The 25,314-nt window shown below is 39.7% G+C and overlaps 1 protein-coding gene across 5 annotated transcripts in view; it reads right to left on the bottom strand.

The window, feature by feature from the left end:
• Window positions 1-987: 987 nt before the first annotated feature.
• Window positions 988-25,314, bottom strand: part of EFCAB14 (EF-hand calcium binding domain 14) — a 33,968-nt gene continuing 9,641 nt past the window's right edge. For 2 of the 5 annotated variants that reach the window (XM_037498362.2, XM_037498361.2), the window contains 8 exons: window positions 17,161-17,259; window positions 13,695-13,805; window positions 11,530-11,634; window positions 10,295-10,486; window positions 8,677-8,763; window positions 5,811-5,922; window positions 4,409-4,534; window positions 988-1,418 (listed from right to left, as the gene is read on the bottom strand). In XM_037498362.2, the coding sequence (XP_037354259.1) occupies window positions 1,243-1,418; window positions 4,409-4,534; window positions 5,811-5,922; window positions 8,677-8,763; window positions 10,295-10,486; window positions 11,530-11,634; window positions 13,695-13,805; window positions 17,161-17,259 (1,008 nt within the window). In that variant the 3' untranslated portion in view covers window positions 988-1,242. The remainder of the gene's footprint in view (window positions 1,419-4,408; window positions 4,535-5,810; window positions 5,923-8,676; window positions 8,764-10,294; window positions 10,487-11,529; window positions 11,635-13,694; window positions 13,806-17,160; window positions 17,260-25,314) is intronic. The other 3 variants (XM_037498364.2, XM_037498363.2, XM_037498365.2) reach the window with 3 other exon arrangements.

Below are 25,314 nucleotides of genomic sequence, written 5' to 3' on the forward strand. Positions count from 1 at the left end.
ATATTTCTCTGTGCAAATAGAGTGCCTTCCTAATAGAACTATCCCTTCCTTTTAAGGAATTCCTCTCCTTTCTGAGAAATCTTGGTAAAAGAGTAATTTCTGGTGACTTCCCACCACAGAGCCAATGTGCTAGACCCTATTTCTTCCAGTTATAGCATAGCCAGGGGGTGGGCAGACAGTTCCCCTTAACAGGGAAACGAAGGAAAGAGACTGACTGGAAGTTGGTCACAGCAGAAGCAGGGATCAAGCAAGGTTCTAGCAGGCCTCTGACATCTGACAAACCCTGGCCAGGGGTGCTCTTGGCTCCATCAGTTTCTCTGTGGGGTTATTCTCCCTCTCCATGATCGTCTCCACAGCTTTAAGATAAACTTGAGTAGGTGGGTGCAGGAAGAGAATCTAATTAACTAGGGGTCAGGGATGGGGGTGGTGAATGTAATTCCTCCCCAGGATGTTTTATGCTTCTGAATCCTGAAAAAAGACTGAAAATGAGAAAAATCCCAACAAAACTTCTCTGGTTCATAGGCTGGGATTAGCTGAGGGAATAGGAACAAAGAGCCAGCATCCTACTTTCCTGAGACTGAAGTCAGCACTGTCTCCACAGTGCCCACTCCCTAAATCTACCCCTAGCTACCAGGCTGAAGCTATGGCAGCACGTAAGGAAATGTGGACATAGTTTCAGCTGCTACCAGATCAGATAAGTGATTTTTAATAAGTCTTTGTTCACATTCTATTTCAAACCATTCTTACTACTTCCCAGAAAATATGCACAATTCTTTCTTTCAGTTTAAATATTTACAAACAGAAAAGGTCTATCTTTTAAAGGAAAGACATTTTCTGAGTCTGTATAAAGTGCAGCTAATTTAAGGCAAATTTAAGTGAAATATAAAAGGTGGCTTATTCTCTCTATACACATATTTTCCACTTTTAAAAGATAGTATCTCTTCCCCTCAAAAAAGGGAAAGAGCAATAAGGGGGCTTTTTCCTATGAATTTTAAAATTAAGATCTTATTAGTTTCAGGAAATCATAGATTTCTTAATATCATATAAGTAAAAGGGTCTTTTTTTTAAAAAAATAACTTTTATATAGCTTTTTCAAACAAGTTAAAAGGTGGCAATGAGTCTGCTATTGTAGTTTGGAGGACAGGAGGACTGATGTATAAGTAAAAGGGTTGTTTTGTTAGGTGAGTAGGTATTAGGTAGTCCAGGGTATATAGATCCATTTCTAGAACATGACTGGTGAGGCTAGACACCTAATGCTACTCTTAGCTCCAGGAATGAGTATCTTCCATCTCCATCAGAATCGAATGCTTTTAAGTTCTCTGGTTCTGGCACTGAAGAACCTAAGGAGTTCCAGATTTCCTGGTAGGTCAGTTTCCCATCCACTTCCTGGCCAGTCTTATGGAATAAATCCTGAAGATCTGTTAAAAAGGAATTTCAAAAATGTTTATGTTTAAACATATAACTAAATTTAGTTAAAAGTTAAAAATGTAGCCTCCACTAAATTTAAAGCACTAAAAGAAAAGCTACTTTGCAGACTTTGTTTCTAAAGGTAAAGTTTAGGATCTCACTAAATTAAAAAAAAAAAAAGAAAAACTACTTCCTGATCCTTTAAGAATGAGAGGGACAGTGTATGGTACTATTCTCTTAAAATATATGGTCTTCCTTTCAGATTTAATTCTTACATTAAAGGGGTGAAAAGGAATACAGAGGTCTAAATGGCTATTTGATAGATGCTGACCTTGTAAAAAAAGACTATGGCATATTGTTGTTTAAATAGAATTATCATATAACTGCAATTCCACTCCTAGGTATATAGTCAATAGAAATGGAAGCATGTCAACCCCAAAACTTGCACACACATGCATTACTCCTAATAGCTAAAAAAGTAGAAACAACCCAAGAATCCATCAGCAGATGAATGGACAGCACATGAAAGAGGCACACACAGGACCATATATTACATGATTCCAGTCATACCAAACACCCAGAATAGGCAAATCCAAAGAGACTGTAGTTGAGAGATTAGTGGGTGTCATAGGCTGGGGTCAGGTGAATAGGGAGTAACTGCTTTGTTGGCACAGGGTTTCTTTTGGAGATGATAAATATGTTCTGAAGTTAGTGGAGATGGCTGCACAACTTTGTGGATATGTTAAAAAATAAACACTGAACTGTATATTTTAAAAGGGTGAATATTATGGTACATGAATTATATTGCAATTAAGGAAAAGAGAACCAGAGAACCATCTATCTCTTCAAAGCTTGCTATCTCCTCTTTTTTTTTTTTTTAAAGATTTATTTATACATGCATACAAGAACTGGGGTACAGGTCCGATACATGTGAGGGTGAGAGGATTCACCAGAAACAGAGTGGGGAGCAGAACAGGCGGATCGACTGAAATACACTGCTGAGGGGAGCAGCAGGCAAGACCGGAGAGGTCTGCCACGCCATGTGGGATTCTCGCTGGCCGGGATTGAACCCGCGCTACAGAGGCTGCAGATAGCTTTACAGCAGCGCTCAACAGCCTGAGCCACCAAGGAGGCCCAAAGCCTGCTATCTATCTATCTATCTATCTATCTATCTATCTATCTATCTATCTATCTATCTATCTATCTATCTATCTATCTATCTATCTATCTATCTATCTATCTATCTATCCACCTACCTACCTACTTATCTATCTTTCTATTTTTTCACCAGCTGAGAGAGAGAGAGCAATACTACCAGTTAATCTTCTTTATTTTGAAGATATTATTTGAGATAAAAGGACTGGAAAATTTCTATCAATAGTTTCTTCTGGTATTTTCTCAAGGGTCCTAAAATAAACCTTTAGGACAATTATATAAAATTTAAAAAAGACTCCACAGAATGACTTAAGAGACAGTTTCAAATACAAAAGACTGGTCAATGAGGCTTATTTTTCTTTAAAAGTTTCCCTAAATTTCTTTCCTTTCTTCATTCACTCATTTCCATGCCTAAATTCAATAGGTTTCCTGCTATTTGTTATTCAGGAAGAAAGGAAATGGCCTGAAGAAGGGGAAACAGTTGAAGGAGAGGATCCAGTTCAGCATGCAGTTCTGCTGACAAGCTTCTGAATAGTACCCTACTTTTACTCCTAAGATAGTCCCACAAAGCACTCTATAGAGTTAAAAAAACTCTCTAAAGTCTGAAAAGCAGGTGGAATGTTGGTTCCCAATGGCTGCCACCAAGTGGTTAGCTAGAAAATGTTTTTCTTTTGTGTGTGTATATGTATATATGGGGTATAAGTTTATAAAATGTGTTAGGCACTTGGTAGCAATATTTAAATAAAAATCTGATTGCTGCTTCAGGTCATTTGAAAAAATATAGTAATTCAAGTGTGTTGAGGTCTATGTTAGAAATTGAAGTATGAAATATGATTATTTCTAATCTGCTCTAATAGTTTTCCATTCATTCTCATCAATTCTTGATGTAATAATGGAAAATGGGAGGAGGCAATCTGGTTGCCAATAAAAGCAATTTAACACTCCCACCATGCCAAGAAACAAACAACAACAAAAAAAATTGGGGCTGGGAGAAAAAGTAATTGCATTTAAATGGCAATAAACTTAAATCTCCTATACCTTCAGTTATTACTTGTAAACTGTAGGTAACTCATTCACTTAACAAATATTTATGTACAACAGGCACTGTGCCAGAGGCTGGAAGTTGAATTTTATTCTCTCCCCAGGAAATTACAACAGAGTGACACGTGCAAAATGGGAGGCAAATGCAGAATATTATTAGTACATATACAGAAGGACTCTAATTCAGTCCAGGGAAGTAAGGAGTATTTTCTGATGGACTGTTACCTAAGCTGAGGTGAAGAGCTGACAAAGGCAAGTGAAGAAGGCAGTGATTTTCTAGGCAGTTAGCAAACATACAAGCAAAAGACTAAACATCACAATGGAACACAGACTGTTGAAAGCAAGGTAAACACACTTGTCACTGTTTACCTTGTTGATTTTCAGCAAACGAATCCCTCATTTTTGGAGGGCCCTGGTCAACTTTTTACTTTATTTTGCTATTCTCAATATTGTGTCTGCTTTTTTCTCTACTAGACTGTTACATCCATTAAGAAAGTGAGTCTATATCTTACACTGCATTCCTATTGCTTAGCATTGGGTCTAATTAGGCACTCATTCAATAAGTGGAGATTCTATAAATATTAATATAGAGAAAATATAGTGCACTGCTTAAGAGAATATAGAATTAGGAAGTTTCCCTGTCAGTAAAATGGGTACAATACATGAATATTTATCTTCTCAGAATCACTATCAGGATTGTATGATAAAATACATGTCAATATTTGGCCTACAGGAAGTGCACAATAAACGTCAGATATAATTCTTCTACTTATAAGTTAGAACATTCCATGGTATAAAAATTTACCTTTGATGCTAGAAATTCCTGGAAGGGAAACAGGTCTTAGCTGAGCAGCTTTCTCAATTTGGTCTCCAAGAGACAGTGGAAATTTTGGCAATGCTGATGGCTTTGATGTGAAACTTTGTACTTGATCTGTAACAAACATATGGTTTTAGTATTATTGAATCTGATACCAAATTAAACTAGTATTGAAGGTCTTCTTGCATATAAATTTCATTTAAGGAAAACAGTTGAGAATGAAGCAGCATAAAGAAATTAAAGGCTTGAATCGAAAAATGTTTTCTTTTTTTTTTTTTAAGATTTATTTATTTATACAAGAGCTGGGGTACAGGCCAGAGGTGCAGGAAGGATGAGAGGATTCTCCAGAGACAGAGCGGGGAGCAGAACAGGCAGATGGATTGAAAGCACTGCTGAGGGGAGCAGTGGGCGAGACAGGAGAGGTCTGCCGTGCCATGTGGGAATCTCCCTGGTTGGCCAGGAATTGAACCCATGCTGCAGAGGCTGCGGACAGTTTCACAGAGCTGAGTTCAACCCATTGTGCCACCGGGGAGGCCCGATCAAAAAATATTTTCTAAGTGACGATCAATCAACATCATACAACATTAAGGTTTGAAGCTGCAGTCTCACTGGAAGATCCAGTACAAGTTAGTATTATATGTACTTAGATGTAAATAACTTAAATTGCACATAACAGCAGTGGCTACTGATATCCTAGAGGCATGCTGGGCGTATGTGGCACCAGAGCAGCTGGTGCTGTGAGTGTGACCACATGATTATGCAGCATAATGTCAGGTTTCCCCTGGAGTCTCCCAACCAAAAGAGAGGAAGAGAGGTTGTACTGCTCTCTCCAAAATGAAAAATACTTGGGGGGTGGGGAGGAATGGGGAGGGGGCAGAGGTCAAGGCCAACATAATCCACTGCCTTGGTTACATCCTTATAGAGTTCAAACAGCAGAGGTGGATATTGATTAAGTACATCCCTAGCTAAAGGCAACACCCATCCAACCCAGGGACCCCATCATTACGAATGTTAATTTTCAGAAGCACTAACATTTATTTTTAAATAAATTTTATGCATTTACAGAAATAAAAACACTCCCATAAACAACATTTAGGGCTGGTTTAATATAATATACACTGTGATAGTAACGTTTGTGCCTATAATTGGATGCAGACAGCATGGAGAAGTCTATTTCCAGCTAAACATTACCCATTCTTCCCTTAATAGACTAGAGTACAAATCATGTATAAAATGGGCTTTTTCTAAATGAAAGCAAAGTGTATCAGCTTCATCTCAGTGCGCTCAGGCAGTTAGACCAGTCCTGCTGGAACACTGTTCCCCACTCCCTGTGTGGGAGGCCAGCTGCCCAAGTCTGCGTGAAATGTTCAGAAGCCAGGACTGCTCTCACCTTTGTTAGAGGTTTCTGGAGGCCTGTTGCTCTCAGGTTTGTTTGTGAGAGCACTGATCAGCTGCAGTTTCTCTCTTAGCTTGGATACCTGAGAATCTGAACTATCTTCTTTCTGTCAAAAACAAAGATCAAGGAAGGTTTAAAGGAGAAGACCTCATCTGGTTATTTAGAATATTCCCAGAGCCTATTCAACAAGCAGTGCTTGACCCTCAACAGTTTTCCTATAAAGGCAATGGTGAAGAGAATCAACAAATACCAGAGAGAACTTTGGTAGTCAGTGCTGATGAGGATCTAGCTGGATTTGAGGCTGGACCATTATGGGAGTATTATGCCATGGATGATCTGATTCACTGAGAACATTTGGTGGAAGAGGGAAGACATACATATGTCAGCAGTAAAGGAAATGTATCCTTGTTCAGGTGCCTATATGACCCCCATTTTCTAAATGAGTAGGGTATTATTTTCTAAGAAATACTTCAGACTAATTTTCCTGAGTATCTTACTTTACCTGTGACTAGACCACTTAGGTGTTACCTTAACAAACAAAACAACCAACTGCCCCCTCTCACCCCACACCAAACCACAAGAATTCTTCTGACCTCATTCTCTGCCCTTGTGGTGATGATTCAACTGGTGGCAGGAACTATGAGGAACATGAAGAAGGGGATGCAATATTTCTAATTCAGTCTTAGATCTTTTAAAGCGGTGTTTTCCCTATACCTTGCCTCATCTTCAGGATGATCTAGATTTGCATATAGAAAACTCATTTAACGATGAAAAGAGAGAAATTTGGGTGATATGAGACAGGTTTCTAGCTGCTTTGGCCAGTGTGGCAGGTCCTGATCCTGTGTTTAACTAGAATTCATTGTAGGGCCTCCCTGGTGGTGCAGGGGGTAAAGTCTCAGTGCTATCAAGCTACCACCAGCCACTGCAGCACAAGTTCGATCCCCAGTCAGGTTGCTAACCCACATGGTTAGCAGACTTCTCCTGTCCTACCCGCTGCTCCCTTCAGCAGTGTTTTTCAGTAGATCCGCCTGTTCTGTTCCCCACTCTGTCTCTGGTAAATCCTCTCACCCTTTTGCACTGCTGGCCTACACCTCAGTTCTTGTATGCATAAATAAATAAAAATAAATCTTTAAAAAATATTAGAATTCATTGTACACTTTTTTTTACTCAGTTTATATTTACTTATTTCTTACCTACCTTTATTTGTACCCTAACAGTTATGATATAGGAGATCACAACTGGTTTATTTATTTATTAAAAAAAAAAAGATTTATTTATACAAGAACTGAGGTACATGCCAGATGTGTGGGAGGGTGAGAGGATTCACCAAAGACAGAGTGGGGAGCAGAACAGATAGACTGACAGAAATAAATTGCTGAGGGGAGCAGCAGGCAAGACAGGAGAGGTCTGCTCACCATGTGGGTATCTCCATGGCTGGCGGGGATCGAACCGGCACTGCAGAGGCTGCGGACAGCTTCACAGCACTGCGCTCAACCACCTGCGCCACCAGGGAGGCCCCACACCTCGTTTATTTAGGGATCTGCATATATGTAACTAAAACTAAGTCTTAGACACCTGAAGAACTTAAGGTAAGAAACTACACATGGTTAGGATGCTTAGATGAAGCAGGACAAAGGGACTAAATACAGTGGGATGACAGCTAAAAACAATGGGTCTGAAAGTGAAGAAATTCAGTCAAAATATGTACTAGCTGTATTTTACTCTGATATTTACTATCAAAATCTGAACTATTTCTGAAATCACTACTACTTTCCAACAGCAACCACCTGTCATTTTTTGTGCTCAATATTTATACCTGGCTTTTCAATTAAAAAAAAATTCTGCAGGGCCTCCCCTGGTGGCGCAGTGGTTGAGCGCTGGGCTGCGAGGCTGCCCGCAGCCTCTGTAGCGCCAGTTCGTTCCCTGGCCGCCAGCAAGGGTAAAAAACTCTGCAGAAAGAGTGGGAAAAATTAACAGAGTCTGGTTTATACTGCATTAAAAATTTACTACACATGACTTTAGATACTACAAAACCAGTAAGGAAGAAAAAATAAAGATGGAAAGCAATATATTCAAAACTCTGTACTATATATTTCCAGTCCGAATTCATTTCCTCTGGACCTCACAGCCTCTGACCGTGTCATAAGCAACATGCATCTGTGATGGTATTTTAGCTTCTTGGCTTTGCCTTTAGCTTATCCCGGGTAACATTTATTTATTTATTTGTAAGAATTTTTTTTTTTTTTTGCATAGAAGAACTGGGGTGTAAGCCAGAGACATGGAGGGGAGGGGTGTGTGTGTGAGAGGATTTACCAGAGACAGAATAGGGAGCAGAACAGGCAGATCCACTGAAATACATTGCTGAGGGGAGCAGCAGGCAAAAACAGGTCTGCTGTGCCTTGTGGGTTAACCCCCTGGCTGGGGGCACTCAACTCAGGTCACTTTGTCTTGGGAGGGCTCGAGAGCCATAGCTTAAAAGTCACCTCCTTACGGAAGCCTTCCTGTTCTCTGTTAATTCAGTCATCAGATCTCTTTAGCACTTATCATACTTGTGATTAATTATCCGTTCTATTATATGTTAGTAATTTCTGACTGATGGACTTTGAATACTACCAGTATAGGGGTCATGTGTGTATCCTGCTCGTTGTAGTCACCCCAGCTTCTACCAAAGTGCTTGCCACAGGAAAGGTGTCTAATAAAAGGTGTTCGCTTATTCACTAATACACTAATTTATTAAGTACTATGTCTTGAAGTGTCAGCAAATGAGACCAAAGCACTCCTTTTGAGAAAGAGATAGCCTAAAAGCACAAAGAAGCCAATGCTCTTATTTTTACTTCAGCCTAAGTCTCCTATTATTTACCTTTGTGCTTTCAGTTTTTACTGTATCTGGTCTGATGGTCACTTGATGCAAAGACTCTCTTTTTAGAGAGGCAGCTCTACCACCCATCTTGACGGGTAAAGAGAACAAGAGAAAATTAAAGGCAAACACTTTAATTTCAGAACACTTTCAAAAGAAATACCAGTAGGCAACTGAGGAGAGATGGGAAAAGGTCAGAGATATAAAGCTGAAACTGGTGTTTCTAGCTGTTTAGTCACAAACATTAAAAATTTGAAGTTTAAGAGGCGGGAGAACTTTTGCAGAATTTTTATCCAAAACTATGCTGAGTATGTGCTGTTGGAAGAAACAGTAGGACAGATGGGTACAATTAACAATTTCCTCTTCTAGAGAAAAATAAAGTGAAGGGGGAGGGACACTATGGGGAGCTCAGGGGTGGTAAGTTTTCACAATAAGTCTTGAAAACGTTCACGGTATTATATTCATCAAAAATCATCCCAAAATCCTAGATTCCTCTTAGTTCAGCTAAGTTCAAAAGGGCTTTTAGAAATAAGGCTCCTTTAATCTTCACAGCTTTGTAGTAAATTATACACTATTATAAAGCAGGAGGGGGAGCAGGTCTTCTTACTCCACCTCAAAGCCAAGTTGAGGCAACTTGCCAAGGCTCCACTGTGACAGGGCCAATTCAAAAACTGCTTTCTATGTGCCAAAGTTTGACCCTATTTGTGGACTTCCTTCCAGCTTTGGTGTTAGTTGAATTTTTAGTATAATTTCCTGTATCTGGCTTCCATTTCTTTATATATGCCTGTGTCATTGCTGTATGAAATCCTTAAGGGTGGAGCTTTGCAGCTATTAAAAAACAATACACAAGGATCCCAGCACAATATGTATATATATGAAAGGGCGTGCACGCACATGCACACACACACACACACACACACACACACTCTCTCTCTCTGATGCATATATTATTTACAATATCACAAAAACTAGTTAACCAACTGGTAAAGCCAGCACCAGTGACTTAGTAGGTTATTCAGTTTCCTCATATGCAAAATAAGAGGATGGATTCAATGACATCTTAAGTTGAGGCGCTGGTCTGACCTGAGTTTTAAAATAGATTCCTGACAATATATACAAAAGGGTTCCCCTAATACACAGATGAAGCAGTAAATCTGAATGAAAACCAAGGTTAGGTTTAGGGAAATGGCAAAATACTCTTCTGCCACTGGCAGAAGTAAAAAGTGCTGCCACTGCCATTGATCCCACCCTTAACAACTTAAAAAAGAAAAGACCAAGAAGACCTCACTTGGAAGTGTGTGCCACAGCTTCCCTACCAGATGGGTCACTGGTAATATAACAAGAGGCTTGTCTTCTCTGCCAACAACTTGTGGTCAGGCCTTGGCAAGCGACTGAACCTCTCTCCATTTCCCACTCCAAATCAGGACTAACACTGGCTGTGCCAGTCACATCACAGAGCTAGTATGAGGATTAAAGGAGACAAGGATTAAGCACAATACAAATGTGTAGCCTCTCGAGTCTGCCAGAAGACCGTGTCTAAAAAGGTTGTGGAATGTCATCCATGTACAGACAAAACACACTGCAACAAAGAACACATCACAAAAGATCTGAAAAGGCTTACCATGCTGAAGGACAGGTTCGCTTGCTTTTCTACCTTGCTCATAGCAACCAGATCTCTTTCTATCAAGTTGACTCTGTGGGTAAGATTACTGACTGTCTTATTCATCCCCTCGAGTTTAAGATCATTCTGTCTCTGGTACCCCACCAGGGCACTGTTTACCTCCTCTAAAGAGTTGTGAAGGTACAGGATACCCTGGAGTGGAAATAAATCAAGTTGTGGAATCTAGCTGAAGACATATACTAGACCAGTAGGCCAGCAGCACTGAACAATTATGATGTCAGGTTACTGAAGTAAATTCCTTTTCCTAGTTTAGATCATCGACTGTCTGTCTGTTTTGTCCCCTCCACCTTCACCCCTCCCAAATGGCTCCCAGCTTACTCCTTCTGGAATTATTTGGCCTCAGCTAGACAGGAGGGGGGAAGGAGTTAGAGGACTACCTACATGATTCACTCTTTGGTCCCAGAAAGCTGAGAGCTTGGGAATTGATTTCCCAATGTTTACTTCACCTGCTGGCAGGAAAGCTTACTGGGTTATTAACTGAAATGCCCATTAACCTAATTTGTCAGAACAAAACTACCTTAGGAACAATACCAATTACTGAATTGGCTCATGTAGCAAAACCATAACAAGTAGTGCATTATTTAGTACAAGATTCAATTATTTTTATTGACATCCTCTAGTACTGATTGCTACTTAAAAAGGAATGATGACTATAGGTTTTAAAGGGCATTAGAATCAGCACAAGAATTCTTCTTAGTGAAGATTTCTCTTTAATGTGATCCTGAACTCAATATCCATTCCCCTCCTGTCTTTAGACGTTTGAAAATCCTGATTTTCAAGGAAGTATATGCTTTTTAACATTCTTAGAATTTACTGTGGCTCAAAAGAGCTGTCACTCTGAATTACACTGCTATCCATCCATCTTTAACTTGCTGTGATTGCTGTTTTTCATAAAGGGTTTCAAGATAATCTGGCTGGTCTGTGTTTTTTATAAATGAAAGGGAATTTACTCCATGGATTGACATGCTGGGAAAAAAAGCAGAGTGCCAAAGAAGAGATAGGGCAGCATCTTGGATTCCCAAGATAGCAACATACACCCCTCTCTGCTCAGCTCTCAGGCAGGTATATAAAAGCAAGGCCTGCCAAGACCCCACAACACTGAGCCCCAATGACGCAGGCTGCTGCATCCCAAGTGCACTGTGGTCACAGGCAGTTAAGTTAGAGACAAAAAGTACCTGTTTCATATTTTCACTGTGGGTTTTATTGTCAAGTTCTGATGTAGCTGAAGGTGATGGAATGATCTGGTTGCTTCCATTGGTCTCCACTGAGAAGTGCCGATTCTGTTAACAGGAATGGAGGATAGCATAGACAGTAAGTAAATACTATGTCTACTTAATCATGTCCCAGAACATTCTATCCTCTCCCAGGGACCAATCAACAAGCATTTCCCAAGAACCTAAAGCATGTCCAGACCTGTGCTAGGCCCTGAGGGCACTAGATACTTTTGGGGATGCCCAGTGTGAAGCATGGGCTGGATGAGCAGCACTCAGATTACCTCAGGGAACTGAGAACTCCTACTCTGTTTCTCAATCTCTGAATGGAATGAACTCCCTAGAAACTAGTCCTCTCCATTAACTGTACTGCTAGAGAAACTCTGGAATCACTGCAAGTTCCCAGGAACAACTCTGTCTGAACCTTGCCAGTGTCATATTTCCTCAGGACTAAGAGGTTTGGACATTCAAAGAGCAGCTGGTCATGTAACCACTGGCTTTGGGCATTGAGCACAACAACCAATCATGTACATTATTAGCTTTTCAGTTTTAAGAGCACAAGCCAAGATTTACGTTTGAGGGTTACCCTCCCTTATCCATCTGCTTCCAAGTGTTCTTTGCAGAGACTGAAATATAACATGTTCCTATACACTTTTTCCCTTTAGTGGAAAAAACTTTTCATGGCTTAATCTTTTACAGCCCACTACTATGACTTATTCAGTATAAAGTGTGTCAGCAGGAGGATTACCACTGGCAGCCATGGAAATTTAAAAGAGGTAGATTTAATTATAAAAGAACGCAACTGGGGAATATAAGTGGTTTTCCTTGAAATCTGAAATCCTAGACATTAACCCTGCTTTCATAATTTAAAAAAAAGGACAACAACAAAAAGAAAAAGGAGAGTTAAAAAAAAATTCTCATAGTTCTATAAAGCATGAATTTATGCAATAGAAAAAAGCATTTTAGAAAATACTTGATTACTATGAGAAATTCTCAAGATATTAAAACAACAAAAGAATTGCTATACTAGAAAGGTCTTTATTATTATGGAGCACGTGCTTATTCAGTGGCAATTTAGAATGAGAATTCTGGGTGTCCCGACACCTAGATCAAAGCTTTTTCCTCTGGGTCAGCCCCATTATATAGCAGTGAGGAAAGGAACATTCTTTTGAAGCCCAGGTCTCTTTGGAACCAACTGCCTAGATTGAACTTGAAATGCCAAAGTTTGAAAGAGCATGTGGGCAGATCTAGAAATTGGTAGAGAAGCTAGGGGACTTTAGTGTGCTTTGAATAGCCCATTTCATGTACATATAATTCATCTCCCCAGGAAGAGAGCAAGGGCTGTGCCATCTTATTTTACCCTTCATAAATCCTTCATGAGCTAAGTACCCATTAGGTGATTAATTAAGGTCTCTGAATGATTGCAGACAGCTTCCATCTGCACAGTATTAACAAATATTGGAAAATAATTCCTGAGCACTGCAGGGGTTTGTTTGTGTCTGTTATCTGTTGCAGCATAACAAATCATCCTCAAACTTTGTGGCTTAAAACAATAACAACTCATTATTTCTCATGATTTGGGGCTCAGTGAGGATGGGCTGGGAGTCCTGTTCACATGGTGTAGGCTGAGGTCACACATAGGGCTGCACTTAACTGGGAGCTTGGCTAGAGCTGGAACATCCAAGATGGGGTTTCATCTTCTAGAGCGACTCTTCACCTGGCCATGCATCATTCTGCAGTCTAAGCCAAGTCCCTTACCCACAGGACAGTGAGAATAATAGCTTCTTGTTTTAAGTCACTAAGTGTTAGGGTGATTTGTTAAGTAGCAATAAATAACAGATGCTTCCCTTTCTTTCCTTTCCACTTTCCTTACCACCTATCCCACTCTCAGAACTGTTTTTTTTACTGCTATATCACCTCCAGCACATCTGCAAAAGATTCAGCTTTTAATTCTATCCACCATAACTGCTCAATTTATAGGTTGTAGAAAAATAAACTGCATATTATATCTTTTAAAAAGGTGCATAGCAGGATGTTTATAGACAAATGGAAAGTTAACATCACCACTATGACACAGAAAAGGGTGGGCAGGAAGATGCTGAGTGTGTAACATTAGTAGATTTCCTTACCATATCACTTTGCAGTAATTCCATGGTTTTCTTGTGCTCATCCACGGTTTTCTGTATTGCCTCCACAGCAAGATGGACACTGTTTAAAGTACTGCCGATGGAAGCTACACTCTGAACAAAAACATGTAATAGGTTCAGTGCTTTTTCTTTTAAAAAATTTTAATAGCTTTATTAAGTGATAACTGGCACATATTCAAAATGCTTAGCTTGATAACAAATAACCATCACCCCCAACCAGTTTCCCCATTCTTCTTTGTAATTCTTTTCTCCCAATCCCCAGGCAACTACTGATCCACTTTCTGTCACTATGTATCAAATATGCATTTTCTAGAATGCTATATAAAGAGTAAAACTGAGTATGCACTTTTTTTTTTTTGGAAAGATTTATTTTATTTATACAAGAGCTGGTGTAGAGGCCAGAGGCACGGAGGGTGAAAGAATTCACCAGAGACAGAGCGGGGAGCAAAACAGCCAGACAGACCGAAGACACAGGTGACGGGAGCAGCAGGTGAGACAGGAGAGGTCTGCCACGCCAGGTGGGCATCTTCCTGGCCGGCTGGGAATTGAACCCTCACTGAAGAGGCTGCAGACAGCTTCACAGCGCTGCGCTCAATCCACTGTGCCACTGGGGAGGCCCTGAGTATGCACTTTTTGGGGGAGTGTGGCTTCTTTCACTCAATGTAATAATTTTGAGATTTTCCATGCTGTAGCTACTCAGCATGTTGCTAAGTAGCATTCCGTCTCATGGATACATCACAGCTTATTAATCTGTTGCTGGACATTCAGGTTGCTTTCAGTGTTTGACTATTACAAATAAAGCTGTATAAACATCCATGCCTAAGTCTTAGTGTGGACATATGCTTTCATTTCCTTTCATCATGTTGTCTCTTCATCACATCACCTAGGAGGTGAATGGCTGATCACATGGCAGATGTATGCTTAATCTTTAAAAAAAAATGCCAAGTGAGTTCCAAAAGGGCATTTTAAATTCTCACCATCAGTGTATGAGAGTTCCAGTTACTCTACATCCTCCTAATTTCACTTTTAGCCATTGTAGTGGGAGTGCAATGGTCTATTACTGTGATTTTATATTAAACACTGACCTAACAGAGATCACTGCTTGTAATTATTTCAGATATCTTCTATCGCTTCCATGTAGCTTATATTGACACAACTAACAGGAAGCTGCATACATACATAGACTACCACTCTGTCAGTAGCAAATGGCAATTTTTGAGTAAAAATGAATGGAACCACTTTTGGCTTTTAGAAGCCCAGCACTGCAGACATGAAGGAAAAAGTCTGTTTGACAGCATCTGTTCTTCCTCTACTGTAGAATTCTGTTAGCAACTATTAAATAATGTGAGATACAGGCAGTAGCTTATTTTGCTTTCATTAGATCTAATGAGCCCAAGTAGACTGGAGACTTGGGGATATGATTCAGAAACCACCCTCTCTAAAAGGTCTATCCTAAGGGAATATACAAAATATACTATTTGACCTTTTATTAAAATATACTGACAATCTTATAGTGTCACATTAGTTTTTTATTCAAGGTGACTTTTATTATACTATATTCAGAATCCAAGAGAACAGAGATGACATTTTCAACATGAAAAAAAAAAGATACACTGAAGTTAGTTATTTAAGAAGACCTATCATTTCAAACTTGTAACAAAAGCAGAGTATAACATTATAAATGCACAGCTTCCTAAAGAGACAACACGCTGCACAGACGTCTGTAAGCTGGGATATTATCTATGCAAGCTCTATTGTCACAGAAGCTGCAGGCATTCAAAGACATCTACTATTACAAGATCCTCACTAGCTGGATACATGAGCCAATCAGGATACAAGAAGATAGTAGGCTCTTGTTTAAGATTGTTTTTAAGGAAGAAGCTGACAGAGCCATGTGAACTCTATGCAAAACCCTGACCAATATTTTCACCAACTACAAAGTACCTGGCACATACTAAAGGAAGCTCCGCAAATATTTACTGAATTAATGAATACAAAAATAAACCAATTTCCTTTTCTTTCCTTTTTTAAAAAAAGATTTATTTATTTGTACAAGAACTGGGGTACAGGCCAGATGCGCGGGAGGGTGAGAGGATTCACCAGAGACAGAGCGGGGAACAGAACAGGCAGACTGAAGAAATACACTGCTGAGGGGAACAGTGGGTGAGACAGGAAAGGTCTGCTGCGCCATGTGGGATCCTCGCCGGCCAGCCAGGATTGAACCGGTGCTGCAGAGGCTGCGGACAGCTTCACAGCGCAGCGCTCAACAGCCTGTGACACCAGGGGAGGCCCAAACCAATATCCTTTTCTAACGAGACTGCCAGAGTTGCTTCTGGACTAAAGGGCATAGATGCCTACCCTTTACCCACTTGGCCCTTTGGGAATAAAGGTATGAAGAATGTGCCTTCATCAAAGCTGTACCACATTTTTTTTTTAAGTTGTAAACACATGACCATATTGGACAAATAGCAAACTGGAGACTGACCATACACAGGTGATATGACTACAAAACAGCAAAATTTGGTTTTGCTTATTGGTTTAGGAATTTCTCACCATTTTTGGAGACAACAAGTTTATACAGCCTACTTCTATAAGTCAGATATCCCATACTTAATAGACACTATCTGGTATTCCTTAGCTCTAAACCCTTCTTTTATTTCCTGCTTGAGGTACTGATGATGTTTATGTTACAATTAAGCAACTCTCCCTTCCTCCACCATCCACTCATCTCACCCAGCTCTAAAGACCCTCCGAGTATTATTCATCTGGTTGGTTACTACCTCTTGTTCTGGACCTGAATCTTAGGGATCGAGTAAACAGAAATTCTGAATTAATGCTTGCCTCAAATCTAGAGTTTAGGGTATATACACAGGAGTGAATTCTAGAAGGTATGCACCTTACCTTTATAAAATAACACTGTTTTCCAAAGTGCTTTTTACCAATTTATACTCCCCTGAAGAGTATATGAAAGTTTCCTTCATTCCACATTCTTGACAACACTTATTATTTCCTAAATTTTTAATTTTTGCATTTCTTTAAATGACCTTTTTATTTTTATTTTCTCAATCATGGAAACTAACAGCAATTAAGAATAATTCCTATGTCTAATTGGCTGGCTGTCATAAAGGCACTATAGATGATAAACTGCAAAGTCATGTGATAAAAAGCAAACACACATACATTAACATAAGGGTCTTGGCAGAACAATACTGGGACTTGGAGAGCCAGAAGCTGTGAACTCATGCAAACTATAACTAAAGAGACCTGTTGCAAATTAAAGGCCTAATCAGACCAAAAAAGAGACAATCTGAAGTATCTAGAATATAGTGAGACACTATCACTGCTCTCTTAGAGCAGCTGATTTCAAATGCCAGATTTTCAAGGAAAACTTGTAAGCAGCTAGAATTACAGTGGTAGGTTAATCTCAGTGCCCACGTATAGCACTTACCTTCTGAAGTCCCTCTACAGTGGCAGGCAGGCTAATTAGGTCTGCAGCTGACTTAACATTGGCTTTAAGGTGGTTTACTGCAGAAGTCAACTGAGTAATCTGAAAAGAAAAAGAGTATGGAACAATGAAAACAGAATTTGTTGAGTGAGGACTTCCTTCACAAACTCTAGAGCTGATGATGCTATCAAGATGCCTTTGGATTTTGTTTCTGTGATCCAGACTATAATTATACTCTGTTCAGCTCACAGGTATAGAGGAACTATAGTACCTTGGATAGACTTGAGATCTGGGAAGCAGCAATAATACCCCTTCTTTCCATGTCCAATTTAAACACTAGTGCCAAAGAGGGAAAGGCAAGTGTTATTCTTTACCCTATTCCTGGCAGTTATAAGATCCAAAAATCTTAAATTATCCAAAAGATGCAGTGATTACAGCACAATCCTTCAACAACTGGACAAGAAAGCTAATGATCAAGGACTCCTGAAAGATTTCATTTTGGTAAAAAATAACACCTCAGCTATTTACTGAACTTTTGTTCCTGCCCAACTGGGAACATATATTACAAAATAAAAACCCATCATCACAAAATACAGTCTATAGGAACTGTACCCCGGCAACTTGAATAGCACTTTCAACTACTTGGGGATTTAGTTTTGGTTTAACAATGTGATTAATATTTCAAACTCAATAGCTCAACCAAAGCACTACTTTGTACCCTGAAGGGGTTCAATAAAAACCCACTGACTTGCTAACTGATGCAATGAATGTATTAAAATAGGAATTGAATCAAAATACAATGTGTCTCCTGTTTTGCTACTGAGGAGTAGAATTCTAATAGCTGGACTGTCTTGAATGGTGACTAGGGGATCCCATATAATACTCAATTTTGAGCAATAGAGATCACATCTAAAAACTTTGCAGTGTGGCTCAAAATATTCTTGAAGGATTCTTAGTTCCAAAATGCTGCTTTCCTCTCCTTAAGTCTAGGATGAAAACACAGATTTACCAATAGCAATTATATTCAGAGCAGCCTCGTAGAGTAACCAAACAAGCTTCTGGGCCCAAACACTGTGGTAGGCACCAGATGGATAAACAACAGAGTAAGCCTGATTCCCTGCTCACAAATGTTTGGCATCTTCTCTGTACTAGACAGTGCTGGAGACAATGGCCAGCAAGACCATGAAGTTTTATTCACATGGAGTTTACATTCTAGTAGAAAGTATCAGATAATAGTGACATGCAAAGAATTTAAACAGAGCTCCTGGAGCCAGGAACTGAGGTTCTCTTCCTACATTAGTTTTTATTCATTCATCACTGCAAAAAATACTTATGAATTTCTATTATATACCAGTGGTAAACAGCACAAATGTCAGTGACCTGGTAGTATTCACATTTTAGTGCAAGGAGACAATTTTATATAGGAAAAATATTAGATAGTGGGATATGCTAGAAGAAAATTAAACAGGTAACTTGTTGAGTGACTGGGTAATGACTAGAGTGGATGGTCACCGGAGGCCTCTATAAGGAGAAGACATGTAAACTGAGATCTAATAAGAAGGAATTGGTCATACAAAGACTGAATGGAGTTCATTTCACAGCGAAGGGAATTGCTAGGGCAAAGGCACCAGTGCAGGAAATAGCTTGGCATATTTGAAGATCAGAAGGCCTGGTGGCAGCAGTACTAATGTTAGGGAAGGAGGAGTTAAAGGGAAAGAAAGAGAGGTGGGGAGAAAAGTAGATATAGGTAGTAACATCAAAGAAACAATTAAGTGCTGAATGTGATAAGGAATAAAGTTCTGAGAAAAGAATATCAGTGCCTGCTAAAAGGGACAGGCTCCACTGAAGCAGGACTCATTAGGCGAATAAGTGTTATATATAAAAACAAAGCAGGTTAGAAGGGGGAGTGTGGCATTGTGGAACAGGCAGGGAGAAACAGCATAAAAGGCTCAAGAATACTTTTTCTTTATAGCATTTCTCAAAGTGACAATGATTTATTTATTTGTCCAATTATTTGATTAAGGTCTCTTTCCTCGAAGCTCCATGTTATCCAGGGCTGTGTCTATTTTACTTTCAACAATGCTGTTTGGCATAAAAGACGCATTCACGAAGTACTTACTGAATGAATGAATGAATGTCTGACAATGAACCCCAATGTCCGGGATGGACATGAGAAGGCTAGTCTATGTTGAATAGAGGATAGCGCTAGGAGGCAGGGAATAAGATTAGATAAGTAGTTAACACACCAGTAAAACAGCTAAAACAATAACATCTGCTTAACAACTATCTTATAGGAATGTGTGATGGCTTAAAAATGTATACAAATTCTTTGATAGTCCTTCCTTCAAAAGGTGGAACTTAATTTGTTTTCTCTTGAGCACAGCCTGGACTTAATAACTCACTTCTAGTCAAAAGAATTAAAGTGAAAACAACAACGACAACTCTGGAAACTGGGATACAGAAAGGCTCTATGCCTTTCTCTTTGCTCTCTCTTAAGAGAGACAGGTGGGACCTCCCTGGTAGCGCAAGGGGTTGGGCACCACACTACAATGCCTCTGCAGCATGAGTTCGATCGCCGGCCTGCCAGGGAGATACCCACATGGCGTGGCAGACCTCTCCTGTCTCACCCACTGGTCCCCTCAGCAGTGTATTTTAGTCAGTCTGCCTGTTCTGTTCCTCACTCTGTCTCTGGTGAATCTTCTCACTGCCTGCATCTCTGCCTGTGCCCCAGCTCTCGTATGCATAAATAAATAAATCTTTAAAAAAAAAAAGAGAGAGAGAGAAGTGGCTGCGGAAGCCAGCTGCCATGTTGTGAAAATACTCAAGCAGCCCCAAGGAGGGGGACATATTGAGAGAACTGAGATCTCTTGCCAATAGCCAGTTGAATGAGATCCTCTAGTTCCAGTCAATGATGCAGGCTTGGCTGACCTCTTAGCTACAACCTTAAAGATATCCTAGTCAGAACTGACCCCAAATTTGACCCACAGAAACTGTGAGATAAATGTTTGCTGTTTTAAGTCATTAAATTTTGAGAAAAACGTAACACAGCAACAGACGACTAATACAGGCTGTAAGGACTAAGATAGATAATTAAAGCTCTTAGCACAGTACCTGGTAAAAACAAAATGCCAAAGAAGTGCTAGCTTTTTATTTTTTTAAAGATTTATTTATTTACTTACACAAGTACTGGGTACAGTCAGAAGTGTGGGAGGGTGAGAGAATCCACCAGAGCCAGAGTGGGGAGCAGAACAGGCAGACTGACAAAATACACTGGTGAGGGGAGTAGCGGGCACGGCAGGAGAGGTCTGCGCGCCATGTGGGACCCTCGCTGGCAGCCAGGGATCGAACTGGTGCTTCAGAGGCTGCAGGCAGCTTCACAGCCCAGTGTTTAACCGCTGCGCCACTGGGGAGGCCCAGAAGTGCTAGCTTTTTTTTTTTTTTTAAATTTATTTTTTATTTATTATTATTATTATTATTTTTTTTTATAGAGGCATGCTTTTATTTGTTTGCTGGTTTGTTTGTTTGTTTTGTTTATACATGCACTGGGTACAGTCAGAAGCGCGGGAGGGTGACAGAATTCACCAGAGCCAGAGCAGGGAGCAGAGCAGGCAGAAGGACCGAAGTACACTGCTGAGGGGAGCAGCGGGCGGCAGGAGAGGTCTGCGCGCCATGTGGGACCTTCCTCCGGTGGCCGGGGAGCAGCCGGGGATCGAACCGGCGCCGCAGAGGCCGCAGGCAGCTTCGCAACCCAGCGCTCAACCGCTGCGCCATCGGGGAGGCCCAGAAGTGCTAGCTTTTTAATAGTGAAATTTAATAAACATGTAAACAAATTTCCAAAAGATCTCCAAAATATTAAGACTAATCATCAACTTTCAATGCTGTTCATTTAAGTGCAAAATGGGTGAGAAACCTCAGGCCACAGAGATGCTCTCAACAAATGACAAACCTCTTCAGAGAAGCATTTCTATCAAGGAGGTTTTAATCCATGCCTTCAGAGATGAAAAGGACATAAGGAAGCATGTCCTATTCATGGGACAGGAAACTGGAGAAGACTTACTAGATTATCTAGGAGTATCTGTCAAAATTTGAAATGTTTATATCCTTTAATTCAGATATTTCATATCCAGATATTCATCTTTAAAGATTAGTTGCTCATGTGCACAAAGATGTATGTATAATACTATTCACTGCTTCCTTATTTATAAGAGCAAAACACTAGAAATAATCCTAATATCTGTCACTATTGATGTATAGTCAGTGAACAAAGTGAACAGAATAAATCCTAGACATACACACACACGCACACACACGAAAAAGGGATTGGAAGAATGTGTCCAGACTATTGACAATGGGCACTTAGAGGATGGTGGGGAAGGGGGAGGGAGAGGGAGAGGGAGAGAGAGAGAGAGAGACACACAGACAGACATACAGAGATTGAATATATTAACATATTACTCATGAAAATTTAAAGACAAAAGATGGGAAAGAAATACATAAGAAAAACACATCAGAAAACTTTGGTGGGGAATGGACAAATTTCTGTGGCTGGCCCTTTTTTCCATGTCCTCCACTAGGCCTTCTTGTGATACCCTTAGCCATAAAGTGCTAGGAAGGCATCTCTCTTTCTGGTATGTTTACTCAGTGTCTCAAAGTACGTACACAGTTGGCTCAAGACCACCTTGATAGGCAAGAATATGGTTATTCCAAATGCCTTATCAATTTTGTTGTTACCTTCTGGCCACTGAAGGCAAATCAGAAGTATTTCAAGAACTGATAACGACCTCACAAATAGCCAATGTGGCAAGTTGGCAGCTACCATTTTACCCCCAAACAAGACTAGAGCTGAAAGCTAATGCGAGCAGGATAAGGTTTGGGACCTTTCCCCATGTCCCAAACACTCTAGGGTGTAGAGTATCAGCTGCCTCACTGAAACAGTATGCTCTGGAGAGCAACCAGTTAAAATTAACTCTCGAATTATCAAACATCACTTACAACTTCTTATAAGACCTGGGCCACCCACTGGTCACAAGTTGTATTTCCCTAAACTGCAAAGCTGTCTAGGAGTTCCTCCTTACTTGCCATGGGTATGCTGCATGACCCCCAGTGGAGGCCTGAAACATAGTACCAAACTCTATGTTTGTTCCTATACATAATACCTATAAAAAGTTCAATGTATAAATCAGGCATGGCAAAGAGTAAAAATGACTAATAATAAAGCAGAAAAATTACTACAATGTACTGTAACAAAAGATATGTGAATGGAGTCTTTCTTGCCCAAAATATCTTATTGTTTGTAATAAGATGGTTGATCATGGGTGGGTAACTGAAACCATGGAAAGTGAAACCCCAGCTAAGGGGGACCACTGTATCCACCTTTCGGTATTTCTCTCTTCTGTGGTACAATTCCAAACTTGGTAGAAAACTACAGCAAAGCCACATGTGTAGATGAAATGGAGAGACAAGGGGAGAACTCTACTGATATCTCTGGGAATGTTCTGGTTTTTGACAGAAACATTGTAGAATGCCAGGCTGGACTAGAACATTATAGAACCTATTTCTAAAAGCCACACACTGCAATTCAAAAGTATAAAACACTGAATTAAGTAGAAACTACTACGGAAAAAAAAATCCCACATTCTAGCCAAAAGTTGAGTCATGATTTTTATGCATATTACATGAATTTTCATTAGCAAAATTAAAAACAGCCAAGACTATTTGCTTATTAGACCATTTTGTACTATAAAGGCTCAGATTCTGCTTCTTCGCTTTGGGGTTAAGATTAAGTGTCCTTTAAATAGTAAATGAAAGAGTTACTAAAACAAGCAATCATTAATGATGAATGAATATGGCCCTAGTAGGGATGTGATGTCACGTCCTTTCAATTTTATCTACTGAGTTTTTCCAGAATCCCATCGAGGAAATAAAAATGGAAGGTGGAATGGAACACCAGAAAGAATACAGGCACCGAGATCTTGAGTATTTTTAGTGTCAGCACAGCTACACAGCTCTGTAAAGATTACTTAAACTCTTTGGGCCTCAGTTATCTTAGCTATAAAATGGAGGTACTGCCTCTTACTCCATGGGGCTATAGAAGCAAAAAAGAAGCTTGCGTGTGTAGTCCATCTAAGAGTGGCCAGCACAAAGAAGGCATCTGATGAATGACAGTTATCTTCATTGCCACCACCACAGCATCATTGTTGCCATCATAACCTTCATCATCATGATTAAAGGTTGGAGTACAGTGTACAGCTTTCTAGTGTAATTATGTGTATCCAAATATAACTGTATCACATAAGATAGCTGGACTGAGTGCCCCAAAACATAGAGTGTGCTATAGTAGAAGGGCGCTCAAGGTCCTATTGATATGGCTCTTGCTGACATATCCTTCCTTCTGGCCTCTTTCCACCAAGCTAGAGCTATAATGAATTACTACAAGTCCCCGACATACTGTGTTTTTCACTCACCTATGCTTTTGCACAGACCATTTTCATTATTTGCAGTTTGGATCTAGACAATTGCAGCAACACTACTTTAGTGAATACTGAATTATTGCTCCTGAGGGATACAAAGGGTTGTGTCCCTGAGAGCCCTCTGGTCACAGCATTTTCACCAAATGGTTATTACAAATCATGACCTCATTCTATGTGTGCTTCTGTTTAAAGACATCTTGTTTAATGCATATTGTTGAACTTGACCCTGAAAGATGTTTATCTCATACATGTATTTTTTTCTGTGAGGCACATCACAGCCTTCTTGAACTTAGTAATACTAGACATGACTTCAGCACTATGTTTAGAGGACATTTTAAGCAGTAGAAATGAACAACAAAAATGCCTTTTGATTTACTGAGCAAAAACTGCTCTTGCTCTAGGCATGCCTGCCTGGCCAACAAAAAGGACAAAAATGTGAAGTCATGACACTGAATATATTGAGAAAAGGACACTTGTTTACGGTATGAGAGCTGAAACAAGGTGGGGTGTCATCTTGTTTGACCTGATCCGGAACATTTTTGTCAGATGACTCAAATTTTTTGCCACCATATGCCTATCAATGCATGACTCTGGAAGTATCACAAGTTTAGAGTTTGGGGTTACAAGCAAATTTTAGTAAGTAGGTGAATTTACAAAAATGGAACCTGCAAATGATGAGGATTAATTATACTAATGTTTTTCTCTTTCTGCAGAATTCTCTGGCCAGTCCCTATTTGCCTGTCAGGATTCAGCTCAAGATAACTCTTTGAATCCATGTCCTATAAAAGCAGCTCATTAAACATTTGTAAGAATAAATGGTCTTCAAAGAGCCAGGGGAGATTCCCTAATAACAGTTGAGTGGGTATGGGTATAAAATCAGAGGCTTCATGAAACAGAAAAGTAAATGAGATTTTTAACTACTGGTTTAAAGATTTCAAGGTGAAACTTGATTTTAACTTATTTAAAACTGATGGCTTTTTTTTTTCCCCCAGGCTGCATTAACTTCAAATCACATTGTGAAAAGGATTGTTCTTGTTAAGCAGTAATACAGTTTGTTGTTGCTTAAGCCACTTTGAATGCTTCAAAAAAAAATTGCCACTAAAAGCATCTTAATTGAGAGTTATCTTTAGATATAGAAACATGGTTAAATATTATTTTTGTCTGTAGACCTATTTTGGTTTAGGAAAAATACATCTTATTTCAACAAATCATCAGAGATGTGTAACATTAATTTTAGAAAATTGCTCACAGTGATGAGCTCCCTTTGGAGACATTCCCATCACACCCCATGCACCATGCCAGCAGAGAATGCCCTGTATCAGGCTGGTGTCATCAGTTAGTATCATTATTTTTGAAGATCTACTGAAGCTAAAATGGAAAGCGTTTCAGTTCAAATATGAATGCAATTTAATTATGAAGTCTTTGGATTGAAGTAAACTTTCCATATACTGCCTTTCTAGGCACTTCTTGCATTAGAAATAACAGCCAGGTCAAGAATAAAATGATTCTTTTGTTTCCAGATTTCTGGTTAAAGAGCATTTAGAAACCAAAATGTGTGCCAAAGATTTGAAAACCTATGTGTCCTCTCATACCAAGTACTAATCTCCCCTTTGACTCTTCCTATGGTGATTTACAAAGAGATGGGAATAAAGGACACTGCCTCTTCATCCTGAACGATCCCCTCACA

This window comes from Talpa occidentalis, unplaced genomic scaffold, assembly GCF_014898055.3.
Source record: "Talpa occidentalis isolate TD23 unplaced genomic scaffold, MPIMG_talOcc4v2.1 talOcc4.9, whole genome shotgun sequence".
NCBI classification, from domain to species: Eukaryota; Metazoa; Chordata; class Mammalia; order Eulipotyphla; family Talpidae; genus Talpa; species Talpa occidentalis.